This window comes from Oncorhynchus keta, chromosome 19, assembly GCF_023373465.1.
Source record: "Oncorhynchus keta strain PuntledgeMale-10-30-2019 chromosome 19, Oket_V2, whole genome shotgun sequence".
NCBI classification, from domain to species: domain Eukaryota; kingdom Metazoa; phylum Chordata; class Actinopteri; order Salmoniformes; family Salmonidae; genus Oncorhynchus; species Oncorhynchus keta.
In genome coordinates this window covers 73,486,175-73,510,291 of record NC_068439.1, presented here as the reverse complement: position 1 = coordinate 73,510,291, position 24,117 = coordinate 73,486,175, and the positions used below count along the sequence as shown (strand labels likewise).

Genomic DNA, 24,117 nt, shown 5'->3' with positions numbered 1-24,117 from the left:
TTTTCGCCTGCCGTATCAGTTCTGTTATACTCACATACCATATTTTAACAGTTTTGGAAACTGTAGAGTCTATTCTATCCAAATCTACCAATTACATGCATATACTAGCTTTTGGGCCTGAGTAACAGGCAGTTTACTTCGGGCATGCTTTTCATCCGGTGGTGAAAATAGTGCCCCCTACCCTAGTGAGGTTAACGTTGAGACTGGTGTTTTGCAGGTACTATTTAATGAAGCTGCCATTTGAGGACTTGTGAGGCATCTGTTTCTCAAACTAGACATTCTAACGTACTTGTCCTCTTGCTCAGTTGTGCACCAGGGCCTCCCACTCCACTTTCTATTCTGGTTAGAGCCAGTTTGCGCTGTTCTGTGACAGGAGTAGTACACAGCGTTGTACAAGATCTTCAGTTTCTTGGCAATTTCTCACATGGAATAGCCTTCATTTCTCAGAAGAAGAATAGACAGATGTGTTTCAGAAGAAAGTACTTTTGAAGAAAGCCATTTTAAGCCTGTAATCAAACCCACAAATGCGATGCTCCAGATATTCAAATAGTCTATAGAAGGCCATTTTTATTGCTTCTTTAATCAGTACAACTATAAGGGCACAAGGCGAGACCCAGATGCAGACAAGGGAGGCAGATGGTTTGAGTCTTGATATTTATTAAACAATCCAAAAGGGGAAGGCAAGAGAATGGTCGTGGACAGGCAAAAGGTCAAAACCAGTTCAGAGTCGAGGCGGTACAGAGCTGCAGGCAGGCTCGAGGTCAGGGCAGGCAGAATGGTCAAGCAGGCGGGTAGAGTCCAGAAAACAGGCAATGGTCAAAAACCGTGAGGACTAGCAAAAGAGAATAGAAGCAGGAGTACAGGAAAACCACTGGTTGACTTGAAAGGCATACACAACGAACTGGCACAGAGAGACAGGAAACATAGGGATATATACACCAGGGAAATAAGCAACACCTGGAGGGGGTGGAGACAATCACAAGACAGGTGAAACAGATTCGGGTGTGACAACAGTTTTCAGCTGTGCTAACATAATTGCAAAAGCGTATTCTAATGATCAATTAGCCTTTTAAATTATAAACTTGGATTAGCTAACACAACGTGCCATTGGAACACAGGAGTGATGGTTGCTGACAATGGGCCTCTGTACGCCTATGTAGATATTCCATTAAAAGATCTGCCGTTTCCAGCTACGATAGTCATTTACAACATTAACAATGTCTACACTGTATTTCTGATCAATTTGATGTTATTTTAATGGACAAAAAATGTGCTTTTCTTTCAAAAACAAGGACATTTCTAAGTGACCCCAAACTTTTGAACTGTGGTGTATATAAAAAAGCACAGAATACAAAGAGATTGAATAAAAACAAGTTAAATGTAGCTATATACCAGTATGTACTTAAAAACATAGGCATTATGTTGTGGAAAGAAGTTGTGTGTGATTGTTGGGGGATAAATAAATGTCTTGTCACTGTATCATTATATCTGCTTAAATCTATGTGATTAACAAAATATATATATATATATATGACTAATGGATAACGTTTACAGATGCTTGGAATCCATGAACAGCCACTCGCCTGTGTCCCTCCAAAGGGATGGGTGGGATGGACTTTGGAGCAGCGACATCAGTACTGTCTGTGACTCCCACCAACCCCTCCTGTCTCTCGGGGTATAAAAACATTGTGCTGGGGTTTATGAATCAGTCTCGACTGAGTACTCTCAAACCTTAAGGAAAGAGCTTCAACGAACCCATCATGGGGGACGCAAAGCTCTGCCTTTTGCTACTTCTGAGCACCCTTGCCTTGGCCTGTAAGTATCTTTCTGACCTTTCCCTGCTTCTGAAAAACGTGGTTGTTTAACTGTCTATAGAAAAGGGTTTTGTAACACATCATATGTTTTCATTTGAAGAGGTTTATAGTTTTCAACAGATGCCAAATTGATGTCAAATAAACATATTTTGTATGAAATGTTGTATAATGTTAATATATCACATCACAAAGTAGAAGCATCTTACATTACCCAATATCAGGGGTAGGCACCTATATTCAGCCGCAGGCCAATTTTTGTCAGAGCGGATGGTCAGGAACACAGTTATAATAATTTGTACACTGCAAATTGACCACAACTAAGGCCAAAAAGATATTGTATTTGCAAAATAAGAATACATTTTATATCTTGATTACATTGAGTCACGATCACATACCTCTCTTTTTTTTAACATTTGTGGGAATACTTGGGAACAGATTTCCTAAATTTAACAAATTTTTCTCTGAATTCCTGTTGATTTTCAGGCTTTTATGACAACAAAACAACAACAATTTAACAAAAAAACTTTGGGGGCCAAAAGTAATCCTTCACTGTTGCCGCCCCCTGCCCTATATAACCCTTTCCAACTTTCCTCATCTTCTGTCCCTCTTCCCAATCCCAACATTTTACACCACACATTTAAGAAAGATGTATTACATTCTTTTACAGAAATGTGCATCAAATATTGTACATTTTAAAGGTTAAAGGAGTGGTAGCACATTGGAATTGTCTGCTTTTAAAATGATCGGGCCAATATCTCCTTTAACATTTTTCATAGACTAATAAGCAAGACAGTCGCTAGTCACATTTTCAAATTCATTGTATTTCAAAAGACACGTAATTATGCATCTTTCCCTTGCAGATGCTGAAGAAGAAAATCCCACATGCTTACGTAAGTGAAGAATCACAAAGGCTTTGATTTAGCTCTAACAGAAAGCAGGCTATTTATTGCCCTCGGACGCACACCCAACGATTACTACCGAGATCAATAAAGAGTCCAATTCTATGTGTTAAGCAGTAGTAGATGAGCTTGTTTGGAATATAATTAACTATCTGTGTTAACTTTGCAATATATTTCTGTCCTCCACCCTAGTGGCAAAAAGGTATAAGAGCCTTCACAAATATGAATACCAATATGAAGCAGAGTCCCTGAATGCCGTGAATGGAGCTTCCAACCTCAGGAACGGACCAAAGGCCTCTTGCAAGGTAAGCCCATCAATATTACATTAACATAAAAGTTATGCTGTGTACATACTGGTGACTCGTGAAAAAACTGAATGTCATTGTTTGCAATGAGACAACGACAGCAATTTCTAGCAAATTTGAACGCAAGCTAGCAAGTTCTAAATACACAGGGTATCCCACAAGTTCTCATGCTGTCATGCTGTCCTGTCTCCGATGTTTGCAGAATTAGTAAACATTGTGACCTCTTTGTCTCCCCCTACAGGTCGAGATTGAAGTTCCTCAGTCTTGCAGCTACATCCTGCGCACTACAGGCTGTAGCTTGAGTGAGGTTGTTGATATGGACGCAGAGGGCAAACCTGTGTTCGGACCTGCCCCGGGATCTGATGCCTTTACTGCTGCCATGGAGAAGTAAGACCCCAAGGCTGTCACAAATGCCCTAACCCAACCCTTGTCCCCAATATTTGTTAAAAATTCCTTGTCCTCTCTTCTATTAAGCACATTGTAATTTGGAGTTAACAACTGGTAACCAACCTTTCACTTCTCTCTCCCTACTCAGACATCCTCTGAAGGTTGTGGTTGAGGGAGTGTATGATGTGAAACTGTACCCTGAGGAGGATGAGTCCGTGACCATCTTGAACATTAAGAGAGGTATCATCTCTGCTCTTGCCGTGCCCCTGCTGGAAGAGGAGAACAACAAGAAAATGGTCTGTTGATCGTCTCAGAAAACACCCTAATCATAACTACACACGTTGTCCTACAGTGTAGTTTCAGTGATATGAGCAAGTAATTTCATATTGAGTACTTTATTACTCTAATGGGTACTTTAGAGTAGCCTAGTCGTTAGAGCATTGGACTAGTAACCAAAAGGTTGCAAGATCAAATCCCCGAGCTGACAAGGTAAAAATCTACCATTCTGCCCCTGAACAAGGCGGTTAACCCACTGTTCCTAGGACGTCATTGAAAATAAGAATTTGTTCTTAACTGACTTGCCTAGTTAAATAAAGGAAAAATAAACAAACTACCTGGTAAACAATGGTACATATTGGTGCTTGTTTTAGTGAATCCAAGAAAGAAAAATGTAATTATTGTGTAATAAAGCAATAATAAATGAAAGGGTGTGCAGTACTGTTGGCACGCCGACGTGATGCAATACAGGGTATAAGACTAGCAAAGAAAATTATATTCATGGCTCTGCAGAGAGCAATTTCTCACATTCAGTTTTTCAGAAAACATGAATCAGTATTTATATTTATTCAAATATGTCAAGGATCATTGACTTTCCCCTCAGCCCACCATCCACGGCATGTGCAAGACCAACTACATAGTCAATGCCATGGAGGACATCGCTACTGACATCACTCTCAACAGGGACTTGTCCAAATGCGACCACTTCATCCCCCAGAGGGACCACACCAGCCCCCTGGCCCTCATCTCTGGCATGGTAAGACTGCAAGGCAGTAAAAGTTGCTGGTTAGATTCTGAAATACACCCTAAATCATTTATTACTCCTAATTCACTTTTTAACTCCTTTCCAAGAAAACCTAAACAATAATAATGTCTCCTCCTACAGCACTATCCTCTTGCTCAGCTGATCAGAAGCTCCCAGACCTGCAACTACAAGTTTGACAATGACAAGAAGCACATGACCTCTGGTGCCTGCACTGAGAACCACATCCTGGTACCTTTCTCTCACAAGTGTGTAAAACATTATGCCTATAATGTTTTATGAAATACGCACCTGCAATGTTAAGAGATGTTGCATAAGTCTTTATCACCTCTTTGGCTTTCCACAGGGGAGAGTATGGAGTTACCAACGTTGGCAAGCAGTTCCTGACTCTGCTGGAGGTTTCCACATACAATGAGAGAGTTTTTGACCACAGTAAGTATCCCTTACATTGCATTCTAATTATGGAGATGATTGAAAAATGATTTCATTGTCAAAACTGACTTTATCTTCCTGCAGATGTGGCCAACCTTAAGGGTCTGCCAATGGAGGCTGCTGAGGACAAGAGCGTTGTTCAGGACAAAGATGCTCCTCTGGCTGTCCTGAGGGAACTGGCCACTCTGTCCAACGGTGAGAAGAGAGCCCACCTCTTCCAGCAGCTTGTGAGCATGGTCCGTGGAATGAAGACTGAGACCCTGAGCCCTGCTATCCCCGAGGCACTGAAGGTATCCAGACCCCTGACCTACCAGGTTCTGGCCCAGTGCGGTACCCCAGAGTGCAGCAGTGCCATCATGCAGATCCTCAGGACCTTTGACAACTCTGCCTTTGAGGTTGACGCCATCGTGTTCGCTATGGGACTGGTTCCCAACCCCTCTGCCCTCCTGGTCAACGACATGCTGGCTATGGCACGGTACAAGCAGAGCAAGCCTATCCTGTATGCCCTGAGCAATGTTGTCAAGAGGTAAACAGACATTTTAAAGCAACGTATTTTCTAAATTGAACTAAGCAGATGCAGACAATGAAATTCTGACAATGTGTTCCTCATCAGATTCTACATGGCCGAGGGCAAAGTGACCCCTGAGATCGAGGCTGTGGCTGAGTTTGCTGTTGCCCAGCTGGGTGACTGCACCGGTGACAATGAGCAGAACTTCCTGGTCCTGAGGGTGAATGTTCCATCGCTCCCCTTAGCTTTTTCAGATTTACTCACACAGCAAGCAACAATTTGAATCAGAATACTTAATGTTTGCTTCTTTCTGCTCCCCAGGTTATTGGTAACATGGCTGCAGCCATGGGAGCCGCCAGTCCTGCCCTGAAGTCTGCTGTGATCCAGTGTGTAAACGAGCCCGCCGCTTCCCTGGAAGTCCAACAGGCTGCCATTCAGGCATTCAGACAGACCCCTGTCCCTGAGGAGGTAACTCACTCTTATCCTATTAGCTTTAAAAATATATATATGGAAACCTTCAACTCTTCGTTCACTGCAGTACTGTTATACACATTCTCCTGTTTACAGGGCAGAGAGGTGCTCATGCAGGTTCTTTTGAATGGTGCTAGCCCCCTGCAGAAGCGCGTTGCTGCCTACCTGGTGCTGATGAAGGACCCCCAGCCTGCTGAACTAGCTCAGCTGGCCGCCGCTCTGCCCATCGAAGAAGACCAGCAGGCCAAGAGCTTTGTCATCTCCCACCTGACTAACATACTGGCATCGACAGCAGCGGAGACCCAGGAGTACGTGAGAGATATCATCTGCAGCATTTACTGCCTCAGCTAACAGAAATATTCTGTTCGGTTGTTCCCTCCTCATCATAGGTCTGACCATGTAATAAATTATTCCTTCCATTAAAGGCTGAGACAGAAGATTCTTGATGCCCTGCAGGACAATGAGGTTGGAATTGTCATGGATCCCACCAAGTTCTCCCGCAACTACATGATTGGATCTGTGCAAGGAAATATGCTCTTTGAGGGCGCCAGCTATCTGCCCAAGGAAGTCATGCTGGAGATGACCCTGAAGGCCTTCGGCTACAATGTGGACATGATGGAGGTAAAAAATACTATTGAATTTGTTTCCCTAAGCCTTTTATAGAGATTATGTTTGTTTTTTACAGAATATACACTTATTTTTCTATCAGTCTCATGGTGAACATTCTCTTCACTTGAAAGGTTGGCATGGAAGGCAAAGGACTTGAGCCAACTGTTGAGGCTTTGTTCGGAGAGAACGGATTCTTCCCTGACACGGTTCTAAAGGCCGTCTACTTCGTTTCTGACAAGATGCCCCTGCAGGTCAATGAGGTCATGAAGAGGATGATGCCCGCTCTGAAGAAAGACAGAATGAAGAGACAGGTATTCAAAACCATACTACTTCTTCCTCTTTCCTTACAAAACATTTTAATTAGTGTGATTTTAATCCTAGTTATTTAATTGTAGCATGAGCTAACTGTCTCTTTCCTTGAAAAAAATATTCTGCAGGCTTCCCAGAACATCGTGAGAGAAATCGGCCGCAACCTCAACAGACTGGTCAGGGATCTGAAGGCTCAGGAGTCCCCTGAGGCTATGATTTACCTGAGACTGCTGGGAAATGAACTTGGATACCTGAAGACCAATGAGATAGAGAAGATGGCCTACTCTGCTGGTCTGATGATTGACAACGTACTCAAGATGTTCCCCACAGATGTATGTACAAGATACATTAAAGTGCAACACTATCAATTCACATAGACATTAAAGATAGTTTTTGAGTCTATAGGTTAATCAATCAATCAAATGTATTTATAAAGCCCTTTTTACATCAGCCGATGTCACAAAGTGCTGTTCAGAAACCCAGCCTAAAACCCTTAACAGCAAGCAATGGAGATGCAAATATCACTGTCCCAATACTTCTGGAACTCACCGTATATAAGGGGAGCATAGCGGTCACATAATGGAGTCAAAGTAGCACAACAAACAAGTCTTCAATATTGTGTACAGTCCTCAAACACTGTGGGTGTTGAAAACTAGAAAAATCACTTGCTTTCATGCCAAGAGTGTTTAATATTTGACCAATCTGTCAGACTAACCAGTGACGTTATCAATAACAACACAAGGTAAGAGAAGACCACCTTCATCAAGTTTGACTCTCAACCAGGGAGGGAGTGTCTCTGCTTTAAGTCTGGAGTCTAGTGCAGTCAGAATCTAACAGTGCTGGTCATATGGATGGATGAAAATGTGAGGAGGGTTGAGAATTAATCTGACAAGAATGACATTTAATGATCAAAAATGTAAATTACCCTAACTCTGAAATCTACAGTTGAAGTCGGAAGTTTTTTAAACCACTCCACACATTTCTTGTTAACAAACTATAGTTTGGCAAGTCGGTGAGGACATCTACTTTGTGCATGACACAAGTAATTTTTCCAACAATTGTTTACAGACAGATTACTTAACTTATAATTCACTGTATCACAATTCCAGTGTGTCAGAAGGTTGCATACACTAAGTTGGCTGTGCCTTTAAACAGCTTGGAAAATTCCCGAAAATTATGTCATGGCTTTAGAAGCTTCTGATAGGTTAATTTACATAATTTGAGTCAATTGGAGGTGTACCTGTGTATCTATTTCAAGGCCCACCTTCAAACTCAGTGCCTCTTTGCCTGACATCATGGGAAAATCAAAAGAAATCAGCCAACACCTCAGAAAAAAAATTGTAGACCTCCACAAGTCTGGTTCATCCTTGGGAGCAATTTACAAATAACTGAAGGTACCACGTTCATCTGTACAAACAATAGTAACAAACAATAGTACGCAAGTATAAACACCATGCGACCAATCAGCCGTCATTCCGCTCAGGAAAGACGTGTTCTGTCTCCTAGAGATGAAGGTACTTTGGTGTGAAAAGTGCAAATCAATCCCAGAACAACAGCAAAGGACCTTGTGAAGATGCTGGAGGAAACGGGTACAAACGTATCTATATCCACAGTAAAACGAGTCCTATATTGACATAACCTGAAAGGCCGCTCAGCAAGGAAGAAGCCACTGCTCCAAAACCGCCATAAAAAGCCAGACTACAGTTTGCAACTGCACATGGGGACAAATGTGGCAACATCTCAAGACATCAGTCAGGAAGTTAAAGCCTGGTCGCAAATGGGTCTTCCAAATGGAAAATGACCCCAAGCATACTTCCAAAGTTGTGGCAAAATAGCTTAAGGACAACAAAGTCAAGGTATTGGAGTGGCCATCACAAAGCCTTGACCTCAATCCTATAGAACATTTGTGGGCAGAACTGAAAAAGCATGTGAGAGCAAGGAGGCCTACAAACGTGACTCAGTTACACCAGCTCTGTCAGGAGGAATGGGACAGAATTCACCAAACTTATTGTGGGAAGCTTGTGGAAAGATACCCAAAACTTTTGACCCAAGTTGATCAATTTAAAGGGGCGGCAGCGTAGCCTAGTGGTTAGAGTGTTGGACTAGTAACCGGAAGGTTGCGAGTTCAAACCCCCGAGCTGACCTTGTCAACGCTCTAACCACTAGGCTACGCTGCCACCCCTCTAAATTGATCAACTTGGGTCAAAAGTTTTGGGTATCTTTCCACAAGCTTCCGTTCTGCCCCTGAATGTAAACTTCTGACCCACAGGGAATAAATAATAAATAATTCTCTCTGCTATTATTCTGACATTTCACATTCTTAAAATAAAGTGGTGATCCTAACTGACCTAAAACAGGGAATTTGTCAGGAATTATGAAAAATGTAGTTTAAAACTATTTGGCTAAGGTGAATCAACTTCTGACTTCAACTGTACATGTTCCACAGCTTATGAAGGGACTGATGACCAACGCTGACAATGAAGTCTTCGCCCATTACATCTTCATGGATAACGAATTCTTCCTGCCAACTGCCACTGGTGTGCCACTGAAGATTGCCCTGTCTGGTACCTTCACCCCTGGCATCAAGGGAGGACTGCACATTACACCCGACATGGTAAACATTTATATTTATTTTCACTGATCTGTTTTCTATTTGTAGTAATCCTAATACATGTGACGCCGGTCAGTCATTTTTGCATATCTGTATAATATCCTTGGACGGATCCCTTTCCCACAGAGCGAGGTCTCATTCATGCCCTCCGCTGGAATTGAGTTTGTGGCCCGGGTTGGTTCCCACATTCCTGAGTACCTTCTCTCTGGCCTGGAGATGCACACCAGCCTATACCACGAGAGTGGGCTCAGCGCTAAGCTCGTCATGGCTGACAAACAGGTCAAGCTGACCATCCCTGCTCCTCAGGGTCCTGCCAAGCTCATCAGCATCACGTAAGTGTCAGAGTATCATTCAGATAATACCTGATGACCAATATCTATCAGAGCCTAAACATTTCCTTTCCACGACCCCTATTATAGCAACAAGCTGTTCGAAGTGACCTCTGCTGGAGTGAAACCCATCCCGTCTCTGGTAGAGGACAGAATTGATGTGTCTGAGTGCACTCCATTCTTAGCTGGTATGAAGTACTGCACCACCCTTCAGTACTCTGATGCTAGCTCCCATGACACTGCACCCTACTTCCCATATACCGGAGATAGCAAGTAAGTACTAGTTCTATGCAAATACATTTTAACATGCTCCATTTATGTTTTCCTATTTTCAGGTAGAAATTGATCTTAGCCATAACTTTTGGAAATTAAACAATTATTTAGGCTTGCTGTGGAGCTCCACCCCACTGGGGATGTCACTGAATACACGGCCACCATCGGCTACGAACTCCTCAGGGAGGGAGAAGAAGGTCGTCAGAAAGTTGACACTGTAAAGGTGGTCCTGAAGGCAGAAGGTATAGATAGCTAAGTTACAAAATCCCTCTTTTAGAGTAACACAGTCCTTCCATTTCTAACGTACAACCTTTTCCTTGGTGACTAACTAATTCAGTTTATCCTGGACACAGGTGCTGACCCCACAGCCACAGCCACTATGAAGTACAACAGGAGGAAGAATGTCCTCACCACCGACATCCAGATCCCTGACTTTGACTTGGAGGCCGGAATCAGACTGGGCGTTGTTGATGGCAACACCAAGGGCAACGGAATACACTCCATCTCCATTGACCTCATCAACAAGAACATCCCTCGGCTGTCGCTGGTTGGCCGCGCCAAGTAAGCTGACAATGCTACCCCACAAAGTACTTCCCTGTTTTGGTTTCTTCTGTTTTTCCAAATTCCAACTGACTAATGCTTTTCTTTGCAGAATTGAGGCCATGAAGGATGCTATGCTGCAGGTGCAGCTGCTTGTCCCTTCAATCAAGGCTGACGCCACAGTTACAGCCAACGTGAAGCGTGGTGAGGAACTGGAACTTGAGCTTGAGTGTGACATCAAGCTCCCAGAGACCACCTCAGTGCAAAAGATCACCCTAAAATATGGTATGCAGGCATTCAATATCGACCAACCTTTGTACGATAAATTGTTTAGCTTCTTGATCAACTTTAACTGTACGTTTCTGAGAGCTTTGCCAGGCTTTAAATGTCAAGTATCCATGGGAAAGTTCAAATGTAATTTAATTTACAATGAATTTCTCCTACTTTGTAGATGATGAGAAGATTGTGGCTGAGGTCAAGTCTGACATGAACTCTGAGATCCAGAACATACTCCCTCATGCTGAGGCATTCCAGAAGATGGTCAGTGATGTTCTTGATCAGCAGGTGGGCCAGACTGACATGAAGGTCCGTCACATCCTCACCAAGTCTGTGGAGGTAATACTTAAAAAAAATACTTATCATCTGATCACTATTTTGTCCACTCTGAACTTAATATATGACTATATATTTATATTACAGGCAACCAACAACTACCTGGAGAAATATGCTGCTGATATCCCATACATGCAGAACCTGAGAGTCCCTGGGATGCCAGAGATTACTCTGCCTGAGAAACTTTTCCTGGATGCGTAAGTTACATCAATCAACGAGCATGAGAATAATTTCAGTCAATGCATTAACTGATTTTTTGAGGGTGGGCGGGGTTCCACGATTAATTCATGATTAAATATAATTTTCTTAAACAGTGAGGCCACAGCTGCTTACCACTTCAACAATGAGCGTATCTTCATCGCCATTCCCCTGCCTCTTGGTGGAAAATCATCTGTGGAGCTGAACTTCCCAGCTGCACTGACCACACCACACCTGGCTCTGCCCCTGCTTGGCCTGGACATTGCATCCATGGAGATCCCGATCCCTGAGCTTTTCATCCCAGAGACCCTTGATGTGTTTGTGCCCCTCTTTGGAAAAGCTCAGCTGTCCACAAAAGTGAAGAGCAACTTCTACAACTTGGAGGGCTCAGTGTCTGCTGGCAAAGATGCCGCTGAGACACCAAGCTATTCTGCAAAGTTTGATGTGACAGGCAGCTGCTCAGTGGAACTCCTGTGCATCAAGATTGAAGGTAGTGCTCCACCTCCAAACATGTTCTAATGCCTTTGTAAATAATAGAGAATTACACCATCTGGAACATGTTTAGTTGTGCAATAATCAATCATTGTTCCTTCTGTGTTGTAAATAGGATCTGGATTGCTTGCCACCACTCCTGCTGATTCCATCAAGGCCCATGTGAAGACCTCCGTGAGCCACAAGCTCATTGATGCCAGCATTAGCATAAAGGAAGTTGGCACTGTTACAGACAACAAGATCAATGTGAAATCCAGCAGCAAAATCGAAGCAACAAGCCCCATGGGTCTGAGTGTAAACCTAGAGCACACCGGCCAAGTTGGCTTCAATACTGAAGCGCCAATACTGGCTCCAACACTGAAGATCTCTGGTGATAGCAACTTGGAGGGAACAGTCAAAGCAGGACCTGTCTATGGCACCACAATCACCACCCAGTCTTTTACCATCTTCCCATTCAGACCAGAGGCAAAGATTGATTCTTCCCTGAAAATTGATTCAACCATTCTTATGGCCCAGAACACCATTGCTGCATCGTTTGCCAATGGCGAGCTGTCTGTTGTGTCTAACACGAATGCATTTGAAGACATCCTGACCCATGCTGCTGAACTTGCCTTCAAGGATAACCAGCTGTCCCTGAAAAGTGACACCAATGCCCTTGCCCTTGGCATGAAGATCCACAACCAGGCTGAGGGTTCTGTTGGCTCTGGAGCAGTCACAATCAAGATGGAGACCAACGCTGACCACTCTGAGAATCGCATATACTCTCTTGTCACTGCCTCCCTGGATGTCAATGGCCTGGCTGTGAACAGTGATGCCACTGTAAAGCTGCTTGAGAACAAAGCTGCACACAAAGCTACCCTGACAATGAACAAGGATGGCCTGGCCACAAGCGGAACAACCACCCTGCAGGGCCCGTTCGCCATGGAGAACACCTTCAATGGTGGAATTGATGCCTCCAAGGCAACTCTGTCCATTGAGACCAAGAGTGCATTGAATGACATGAAGGTTGAGAATGCCAACTCACTCACAATCACTCTCTTCACCCTTGCCTTCACCTCAAAGGCTGAGGCCATCGTCAGCGAGAGCACTTCCTATGCACATGACATCACCATTGACCTGCAGGACTACACTGCCTCTGTAAATGTGAACAATAACCTGAAACTGCTGGGAGCCAACCTAGTCAATGAGGCTCAGCTAAAGGCAGTGGTCTACAAAATTTACTTTACTGGAAGCCTGAAGGCGGCCTATGATGAGGAAGAGCTCAAACACACATATGAGATCAACTATGCAGACTTGACAGCTAATGCTAAGTGCAGCACTACTGGAAAGCTCCTCGGTGCTCACATGAGCCACAACACTGAGCTTGAAATTGTTGGCCTTGCTGCAAGGATCCAAAATCATGCCCGCTTCAACTCCCAGCCATTCCGCTTCGACAACACCATCCGTGCCAGCATTATTCCCTTCGACTTCAATCTTGACGCCATCTTCAATGCTGATGGTGACCTGATCTTGTATGGCAAGCAGAGCGCTCAGCTCTATGGAAAGTTCCTTCTTAAAGCACAGCCCCTGGCTTTTGCCAGCTCTCATGAATGCAGAGCCTCCATCACTCAGAAGCTGGACAATGGCTTCTCCCTGGAGACCACACTGGACAACAAGATAGACACACTTTTGACTCCCCAGGAGCAGAAAGCCACACTCAGGGTGAAGTCCAAGGTGAACAACCATGCCCTCAATCAGGAAGTGAGTGCCTACAACAATGCTGAAAGGCTTGGACTGGAGCTGTCTGCAACCCTCCTCACCGGCCTCCTGAACATAGCTGCCAGTGAAGAGCAGGAATTCACAATTTCTGGTTTCCTGAAGTATGATAAGAACACTGACAGTCGCTTGATTAACCTGCCCTTCCTTGAAAATTTGCCTGCCATCCTGGAAAACATCAAGATCACTATTGTGAGCATGGCAGAGAAACTGCAGAATTACATTAACAGTGAAGAGATCAAGGCTAAGCTTGAGGCTCTGCCACAGCATGTGAGTGACTTTGTTACCAAACTGAATCTTGAAGGCAAGGCTGTCCAGCTCAAACAAGACCTGATTACCCTCACCCAGGTGTATGCCATCTCTCTGGAAGACCTAGAGGCCTTTCTGGTGAACCTCAAGACAGCTTTTGAAAAACTGCTTATTGATCTGTCATCCCGCATTCAGGGAATTGTTGATGTTATCAAGGATATGATTGCGAGTGGCATCCTGTCTGAAACTGTCATCCAGAGGCTCAACCAGGAGCTGAATGCCATCAACAAGGAGTATGAATTAACTACAATTATCATAGCTGTCATTGATGCCATTGAAGAGCTGATCAAGCAGATTGACATGCAGAAACTGAAGGACAGCAGCATTGCACTCCTGCACGACATTGATGCCCAGTTTGAAATCAAAGCTAAGCTTGAAAATGCAGTGAGTGAATTGAAGCAGTTCATTGAGAACTTTGACAGAACCCAATTTGTTGAGGATCTGAAGAACTACATTACCTCGCTCAACTTGGAAGCTTATGTTGAGCAGATGATAGATCAATTTCAGCAAGATTGGCAAAGATTCAGCAAGGCTATTGAGCCTGTCAAGGCAGTGATTCAGGATTTTGACATCTTTGGTAAGTTGAATGCTTTCCATGCCAAGTTGACAGAACTGATTGTCAAATATGATGTTGACAAGAAGGTTGAAGCAGTCCTGGAGAAGGTTGTGGACCTCATTAAGCAATTCAAAATTGGTGAAACAATTCAGGTCCTTGTTAACAAGCTGAAGGCCATCGATATCCCAGGGAAGGTAATGCAGATGCTGGAGGAAACAATCAACTACTTGAAAGCTACTGAGATCAAACAGGTGATTGAACAGCTGAATGAATATCTCGACTCTGTTATCCAGAAGCTGAAGTCATTTGATTACAATGCCTATGTGGATGAAGTCAACCAGAGAATTGCTGAATACACTGCTCATGTAAACGAGCTAATCAGGGCACTTGAGATCCCACAGAAACTTCAGGCTTCAAGAGAGTTTGTCAACTTTGTTGTGTCATCTGCACTTAACTTCATTGAACATCTTAGGGAAATCAAGGTTGCAGACATGATCAAAACAGTGAAGGACATAGCTGACCTTGCCATCCTTAATGACCTTAAGGCAATTTCGGACAGCCTGAAGCAGAGAATCACCGATATGGACCTCAGAAATTATATAATATCATTCCTGCATCAGCTGAGCGAACAGTACACCATGGTTACCACCGTCATCAATGAGGTGTTCGGCAATGTGTTTGAGGTGATCCAGAAGTTTGCTGGTGACCAACAAATTGTCAGCGAGGTCAAGCAGATAATTGAGGGAGTTGTTACTGGACTGAAGACAGCTGAGCTGGACTTCCCTTCATTCACCATCCCTCTCACTGACCTGGTCATACCCTCCATGAAGATCAGCCTGGAGAAGCTTCAGGAGATTGAAATTCCAACACAGCTGGATATCCCTGAGTTCACTATCCTGGGTTTCCACACAGTGCCAGCCATCACTGTTTCCTTTGAAGATATCAAGCAGAAGGTCATAGAGCTCATCGACTTCATTGTCAACTTTGAGATCCAGATGCTTGATTTGGATGCTTTCTTTGGAGATCTGACCATGAGCTACCTGCCAACCCTACCTGACATTACTCTCCCAGAGATCACATTCCCAGAGTTCTCCTTCCCTGCCCTCCCTAAGGTGGCCGCAGAGAAGCTCCTAGAGTTTCCAACTCTCCAGATCCCTGAGATCAAGCTCCCTGCCATCCCAAGTGAGATCAGTGTCCCTTGCTTTGGCAAGCTCTATGGTGAGATCAGTGTCATCACCCCAGTCTACAGCATCAGGAGCTCTGCTGAGCTCTGGAACAACACTGAAAATGAGATGACTCCTCAGTTCACTGCTCTGCTGGCCACCCAGGCCACATCACCCAGTATTGAGATCCTCAATTTCAACCTGAACTCCAGTGTTCGTGTTGCCATCCCCAAAATGAGACGCATGATTGTTGCAGAGACCCTTAAGTTCATTCACAATGCACTTGCAGTTGAACATCAGGCATCAGTGATCATCTACGGATTCTCATCCCAGGCCTCAGCTAAGACCACAGTCAAGGCAACCACTGCACACTACACGGCTGACATTGTCAATAATGCATTCTTTGCTATGGAGGGTGGAATATCTGCCTCTATGGACACCACCTACAACCACCAGATCAATATCCCAATCGTTGGCTTCACCAATGGAGCCTCTGTGACCCAAAAGGTTGTTGCCCGCCTGGAGGACACAACAATCACTCTGACCGTTGGAAATGATGGTGCTATGAAGTTCAACTTTCACGAGGGCACACACAAGTGTGACCTTCACTTCGCCATCAGTCCCAGCACTGCTAAGCTGACAATCTCCGCTGACACCGACACTGTCCTTCTGAAGATGAAGCAGACCTTGAAAGCTGATGCAGTCATGTACCGTCACATCACATTTGATGCCCGGTTTGAAGCAGAAGGCCCAGAGGTCAAGAACAGCCTTCTGGTGGCATCTGGAAATGCTGACTATGGATATTTGAAAATTGAACTGAAGGCAAACCATGACACAGAGCTTGTTGGAGATCTCAGTGGAGTCCTGTCCAACTCACTCAACATTGTGATTAATCCAAGTGAGGTTGTCTTTGACTTCCAGAACAAGGGAAACACAAAGCTACGCTTCAACGAGGCACTGGTGGCCAAGATTGATCTCCAGAATGACTACTCTGCCATCATCAAGCCTGAAGCTCAACAGATCAACACTGTGGCTCTTGCCCGTTTCAACCAGTACAAATACTCCTACAACTTCACTATTGACAACAACAAAAAGGAGGCTGGTATATTTGCTACTGTCAACAGTGAGGCTAATCTTGCATTCTTGACAACCCCTATCAGCATCCCTGAGATTGAGCTATCCTTCCTTAACATGCGCATCCCAGCCATCAATGATCTGAACCTGTATGAGCATACTGCCTTGAAGAACATCTTGACCACCACTGAGCAGTCTCTTGATGTTGATTCCAAGATCCTGTACCAGAAGGGTCAGTTTTACTCTCTGGGCAACCTGATAACCGAACTCTCCCTGAAGTCACCCATCTTCAATCTGAATGCCAATGCTGGACTTTACAATGAGGACGACGTTGTGTTCCGTCTCGGAGCTACCACAGCCTCCATATTTGAAGCTCTTAAGGTCAAGCTTGATGGCACCAGCAGCCTGACCACCAAAAGAGGACTTAAGCTGGCCACATCCCTGTCTCTGGAGAATCCCCACATTGAGGGAAACCATGACAGCACAATCAGCCTGAACACTGACAACCTGGAAGCTGTGTTGTCTGTGGCTACCGGTGCAAAGATTGCTCTGCCCATCTTGAATCTGGAAGCTAGCCAGCAACTTGTTGCAGACACCAAGACCAAGCCAAATGCTGCCTCTACATTGAAGTTGAAAGGTGATTTCAACCTGCCCCTTATCAAAACAATTGGCAAGGCAGAGGCTGACCACAGCCTGAAGCTAGAGGGAACCCTTGAGTACATCTCCGTGGAGTCATCCATCCAGGGCACCATTGATGGCACAATCCTTGAATACAATGCTGTTTTGGGAGCTCTGCACAATGAAGCTAACATCTACCTGAATGCTGATGGCCTACGTTCCACCTCAAAGATCATTGCCAATGCTAAACTCAGCAACGGTGAGACAATTGTCCTGGAGATGGATGTGGACGAGAGCCTGGCTGTTGAGGCATCTGTGAGCCGTGTGTATGCAGTGCTGAAATTTATGAGCACCAATAAGGCCAATGTGATTACTTTCAACACCAATGGAAAGCATGTAGCCCAGGCTACCATTGACTTTGCACCATTGACATCACTGACTGCTGATGTTGAGATTGACATGTTTCAACCAAGCAACATGGGTGACATTTCCCTCTTTGAGAAGACTGCTGTCGAGCTGACATGTACCAAGCAGAAGATCTCTACCACCGCCAAGATTGCTACTCCTGTGTACACCACAGATATGGCAGCTGAGTTGGAGGGTGATTCCCCTGTCTTCAAAGCCACACTCAAGTCATCTGCTACCTCTGCCATTGTTCTCCTGGACTATGACATGGATGGTAAATTTCTTAGAAGTTGGCATTATTTTTAAGTAATATTTGAAAAACAAATCATATTGTCACCGATCTTTTACTGTACATTTTTACTCAAATGATTTGTAACTCTAACTTCTTTCAACAGCTTCCATCAAAGCAAATGTTGAGAATGAAGCCCTGGGCTTGACTGGCAAGATTACCCTGACCCATGCTGACCTGACCATGGACATTCAGAATGTGATTACCCAGGCTATGAGGTAATACTTTCTTTTTAACAGACCCCTTCTCAATGTATAATACCCATTGGAAGATTATTTAGTCTCACAATGTTAATCAAAATAACAGACATTATGTAGATTTGAAGATATTTCAATATCAGTTAACACAGTTGGCTTTATTTGATTTGTGAATACCCGGAAAAACGCCAAGATGAGGGAAGCTAAATATTATAAAAAGTATCTTAACTTCCTTATCTCTGTCTGAGATAAAACAAAGGCTGAGCTTTACTTTTAGAACTACCTTAACCACACAAGTATAAATTAAGATGGCAACTGAATATGCTTGTCATGTTTTTCCTCAACTTCTTAGTGTCTCCCGCCACACCCTGAATGTGGACATCACGAGCCCAACCTTCACTGATGTGAACTTCCGCTATGCTGCCCGCAGAGATGGAGTCAGTGCTTCCATCTCTACTCCATCCACTGGGTTATTGGGTCTTGAACTCCAGGGCAGGAAACCATCTGAGCTGAGCGCTAGACTCTACAGCCGTTATGCTGTGAGTGTCTTTCATATTTTAAAATATTTATTGTGTGCCTATTTACACGTCAGATACATGTCACCCTATTGTTAAATTATTTAGAAATTGTTATTTACTCTTGTGTTTTTCCTATATCCAACAGTCTGCCCCAGAGGTTGATGTTGACATCTTGGTCATCAGAGTTACTTCCAATGATGCCGATAACCTAAAACTACAGGTTGCCAACAACAAGGAGGCCCTCCACGACATGCTCCTGGGCCTGAAGGAGAGACTCCCTGCCATCACATCCACCCTGGAGAGCTTTGCAGACCGGTTCGAGATCATCACACCCATCCTCACTTCAGGCGAACGCATTGAGGAAGCATTCAATGCTGTCTGCCACCATGTTCTCCAGCTGTCATTCTTCTTCAGGGACACTGTTGCCCAGTGCAAGAAAACCGTCCAGGTCTTCCTGGATGCTGCCATTGAGTTCCTGAAGGAGACCCAGTTGAAACTGCCTGGCTATGAGGCGATAACCACCCTGCCTTTGCTGCTCCTCAAACAGCTAACCAGCGCCATTGCCTCCATTCTTGAGCAGGCCATCCAGATGATCATTGAAAACATGGAGTCATGGAGATGAGCGTGTCTGTGGTGAACCAGCTCAATCTCCCCATCACTGGTCTTCTGCAGCAGAATTCTGATGAGGCTTTCGTGAAAGTTAGTGGAAGGCTTGAGAACGACCTTTCCCTTCCACCAGAGAGATACCCACAGACTGAACCCTGAGTATATTAAACACTACCATCTGTTAAACACATATGCTCGCTTGGGAGGGAAAAAATTGACACTTAGCCCAATAAGTGTTTCAGCATGTATTTATAGCAGTCAAGTTAACATGTACAACTTGATAAAAATATGTATTATTATTTTGTGAAAATGACACCTGATGTTCCAACATGGAAATGCAATACTTTGTTGTGTTCCACTTCCCTTGTCTTTCCTAGTCAAGATGTAAAGAGTGAAGTGTATCAATAAAGTCTATTATAAACTGGGTGGTTCGAGCCCCGAATGCTGATTGGCTGACGAGTATGACAAAACATTTATTTGAACTGCTCTAAATATGTTAGTGACCTGTTTATAATAGCAATAAGGCACCTCTGGGGTTTGTGGTATATGGCCAAGGCACTCTGCGTTGCTTTGTGTTTAAAAAGAGCCCTTAGCCGTGGTATATTGGCCCTCTGGCCTTATTGCTTAATTATACCATACAGCATTAATTATTTTTAAGTATGGTGAAAACATTATAAACCTCACTTTGTGGTATTTTGTATATTTTAGGCTTTCAAGTATGTGTTTAAACGCAGATGTTGCTCATGTTTGATTGCATTGACACACATTAGCTATATGTGGTCACTGTGTGTTTGTGTATGCTTTGTTGAAGCTCTTGAGACCGAAAGCTAATTAAATTAAATTTGTGCATTGATTCTGAGTGTGCAAAGACTTTATTCCATTATGGTATTGCTCTTCATCTCCTGCACCTTAAGTACAATCGGGTGTGTGACAGATCCTCCTAAGTTACTTCAATAGCAAAAAATAGGCAATCTTTTCTGAAACTTAAGAGAGTGCCATTCTATGTGCATGGGACTTAAGTGAGATGCAACTTTGGTGCAAATTCATTCACTGAACTTCTCAACTGTCAAAACAATAACACGTTCTATACCATTAAAGTCTCAAACTTTCAACAGAGAAACACTTTAAAACAAACCGTTTGTTAATGGTCTAGTTTAAGAAATATTCAAATCAAAGTTAAGCTTCTGTACACTACAGTTCAACAGTTTGGGGTCACTTAGAAATGTCCTTGTTTATGAAAGAAAATGAACTTTTTTCTCCATTAATATAACATCAAATTTATCAGAAATACAGTGTATACATTGTTAATGTTGTAAATGACTATTGTAGCTGGAAACGGCAGATTTTTTATGAAATATCTACAGTTGAAGTCAGAAGTTTACATACACTTAGGTTTTCAACAACTCCACAAATTTCTTGTTAAAGTTTTGGTAAGTCGGTTTTCACTTTGTGCATGACAAGTTATTTTTCCAACAATCGGTTTACAGACAGATTATTTCACTTATAATTCACTGTATCACAATTCCAGTTGGTCAGAAGTTTACATACACGAAGTTGACTGGGCCTTTAAACAGCTTGGAAAATTCCATGTCATGGCTTTAGAAGCTTCTGATAGGCTAATTGACATCATTTGAGTCAATTGGAGGTGTACCTGTGTATCTATTTCAAGGCCCACCTTCAAACTCAATGCCACTTTGCCTGACATCATGGGAAAATCAAAAGAAATCAGCCAACACCTCAGAATTTTTTTTTGTAGACCTCCACAAGTCTGGTTCATCCTTGGGAGCAATTTCCAAACGTTCATCTGTACAAACAATAGTAACAAACAATAGTACGAAAGTGTAAACACCATGGGACCACGCAGCCGTCATACCGCTCAGGAAAGACGTGTTCTGTCTCCTAGAGATGAAGGTACTTAGGTGTGAAAAGTGCAAATCAATCCCAGAACAACAGCAAAGGACCTTGTGAAGATGCTGGAGGAAACAGGTACAAACGTATCTATATCCACAGTAAAACGAGTCCTATATTGACATAACCTGAAAGGCCGCTCAGCAAGGAAGAAGCCACTGCTCCAAAACCGCCATTAAAAAAGCCAGACTACGGTTTGCAACTGCACATGGGGACAAAGATCGTACTTTTTAGAGAAATGTCCTCTGGTCTGATGAAACAAAAATAGAACTGTTTGGCCATACTGACCATTGTTATGTTTGGAGGAAAAAGGGTGAGGCTTGCAAGCCGAAGAACACCATCCCAACCGTGAAGCACGGGGTGGCAGCATCATGTTGTGGGGGTGCTTTGCTGCAGGAGGGACTGGTGCACTTCACAAAATAGATGGGATCATGAGGTAGGAAATGATGTGCATATATTGAAGCAACATCTCAAGACATCAGTCAGGAAGTTAAAGCTTGGTTGCAAATGGGTCTTCCAAATGGACAATGACCTCAAGCATACTTCCAAAGTTGTGGCAAAATGGCTTAACAAAGTTAAGGTATTGGAGTGGCCATCACAAAGCCCTGACCTCAACCCTATAGAACATTAGTGGGCAGAACTGAAAAAGCGTGTCAGAGCAAGGAGGCCTACCAACCTGACTCAGTTACACCAGCTCTGTCAGGAGGAATGGGACAAAATTCACCCAACGTATTGTGGGAAGCTTGTGGAATGCTACCCAAAACAGTTGACCCAAGTTAAACAACTTAAAGGCACTGCTACCAAATACTAATTGAGTGTATGTAAACTTCTGACCCACTCAGAATGTGATGAAAAAAATTTAAGCTGAAATAAATCATTCTCTCTACTTTTATTCTGACATTTCACATTTGTAAAATAAACTGGTGATCCTAACTGACCGATGACAGGGATTCTTTACTTGGATTAAATGTCAGGAAATGTGAAACACTGAGTTTAAATGTATTTGTAAACTTCCGACTTCAACTGTACATTTAATAAGAGATGTATTTCTGCATAGAGCTTGGCAATGTGAAAGCCAACATAACTGCACTGCTCATATAATTATATAATAGTAGAAAATCATGACATTGTCCAGCACATTACATTACATGAATAACTTTCGAAACACACCTTAAAGATACTTAAAAGTACAGTACGTTGCAAAAACGTGTTTGTTGGATCAAGAAACATAGAAATTGAGTTTACTGTGTTAAACAACACTGTCACTGTCATTTATACATAAAATACCAATACCCTAGAAGGGTTTAAATAGAGGAGATAATCAATTATTTTAAAAGTCACAAAATGGATGTACAAATCCCAGATAAAAAATGTCCATTCCTTCTGGGAATCACTACAACAGAGCTCTTTACGAAAACATAGAATGACAAACATGGACTTAAGGACATGTCCAAGGTATAAAATTGTCTGACAAAGTAGATATTGAGGTGCTGCATCCCTTTAACGCAAAGCTGTATGTAATATATTTTTGACTACCAACTCCATAGCAGCAGATATCAACCCCTCCTTCCAATATGTGTTGTTGCAGTAACTACATTTCAAGCACAATTTGTTCAATGTATAGCGCTTGCTCCCCCTCTCTGGTGGTCGAGTGTGCCAGGTGGCTCATCATTACGCACACCAGTCACCATCATTACGTGCATCTGCACAATATTGGACTCATCTGGACTCCATTACTTTGTTGACCCTATATATCTGTCTGCTCCTCAGTTTGTTCCCGGTGTCAGCATTGATGTCATTATTTTTCCCCTGCCCAGACACAGACCGTGTTCTGTTTGTCTGTTTTTTATTAAACTTCACTCCCTGTACTTGCTTCTCGTCTCCCAGCATCTGTCCTTACACAATGGTAATTTCAAATAAATATACAGTATTATACCTATTGACCTTGCTAAAAAATAAAGCCTTATTAGCTTACTACACCAGTCTTAACCTATCATAATCCAAAAATAAGTTACATTTTAGTCATTTAGCAGACACTCTTATCCAGAACAACTTAACAGTAGTGAGTCCAAACATTTCCTTACTAGTCCCCCCATGGAATTGCGAACCCACAACGCTGGCATTGCAGGTGACATGCTCTACCAACTGAGCCATACCAAGTTTGTAAAACTCCATTGTTCAGTGTTTTTGTAAGGTGAGTCTTTGTTTTGAACATAACTTGAAAATAAAATGTTTACTCTTGGACTATCAGTCCTTCCATCGAAAGCTCCGTCTATACATTTGAGAGTGGTCACATTTCGCCAGACCCATCTCTCAGCTTTATACTAAACAAAGTGGAGGGTGCTGGTGGGCTGAAACACAGATTCATGTTTTTTACATTATTTTTTAAAATAATTATTTATTACAAAAAAACACAAGGAAGGGGTAACATAAAAGTATTATAACATGAAGGACAAACAATACAGCATCAAGACATTATCAAACATGTATCAGTCTCCGCAACAGGGACATCCTTATGTGTGAGGGTGCGTGTGCATGATAGTGATAGAAAATATGTCATAGTTTCCTTTTTCATGATCACAATCTTGTGAAACCCGAACCCTCCAAGATCCCCCCCACAATTCCCCAATAGCTGTCCGTCAACCATTCGAGGGTTAGGGTTTCCCTGAGTCGCATTGTTCTCAAAACTCCCCAATATGTTATCTCTTGTTTCGCAGGTTGTACTTTACCATATAATACCTTGTGACCCACTCTACCACATAGTTTACTAATGTGGTGATGTTTGGTATGAGTTGCTTCGTCTTTTCACGCCAATAACAAATTCACTACACATTGTATCAACACAGAAGCCCCAAATCTACACACTCACCGGCATGAAACAAAGCTTGACT

At 43.1% G+C, this 24,117-nt stretch overlaps 1 protein-coding gene across 1 annotated transcript; it reads left to right on the top strand.

The window, feature by feature from the left end:
* The first annotated feature begins 1,683 nt into the window (after nucleotides 1–1,683).
* On the top strand, nucleotides 1,684–20,171 carry LOC118398844 (apolipoprotein B-100-like). The gene is made up of 28 exons (XM_052471284.1): nucleotides 1,684–1,815; nucleotides 2,675–2,704; nucleotides 2,906–3,018; nucleotides 3,260–3,405; nucleotides 3,554–3,701; nucleotides 4,286–4,438; nucleotides 4,568–4,692; nucleotides 4,791–4,876; nucleotides 4,961–5,402; nucleotides 5,490–5,604; nucleotides 5,706–5,852; nucleotides 5,952–6,163; nucleotides 6,281–6,476; nucleotides 6,596–6,775; nucleotides 6,902–7,105; nucleotides 9,220–9,387; nucleotides 9,511–9,716; nucleotides 9,804–9,986; nucleotides 10,098–10,228; nucleotides 10,340–10,547; nucleotides 10,639–10,811; nucleotides 10,978–11,141; nucleotides 11,226–11,335; nucleotides 11,453–11,826; nucleotides 11,944–17,982; nucleotides 18,104–18,215; nucleotides 18,547–18,733; nucleotides 18,858–20,171. The coding sequence occupies exons 1-28, from the start codon at nucleotides 1,761–1,763 to the stop codon at nucleotides 19,332–19,334; spliced, it is 10,884 nt and encodes a 3,627-aa protein (XP_052327244.1). The 5' UTR covers nucleotides 1,684–1,760; the 3' UTR covers nucleotides 19,335–20,171.
* Nucleotides 20,172–24,117: the final 3,946 nt, after the last annotated feature.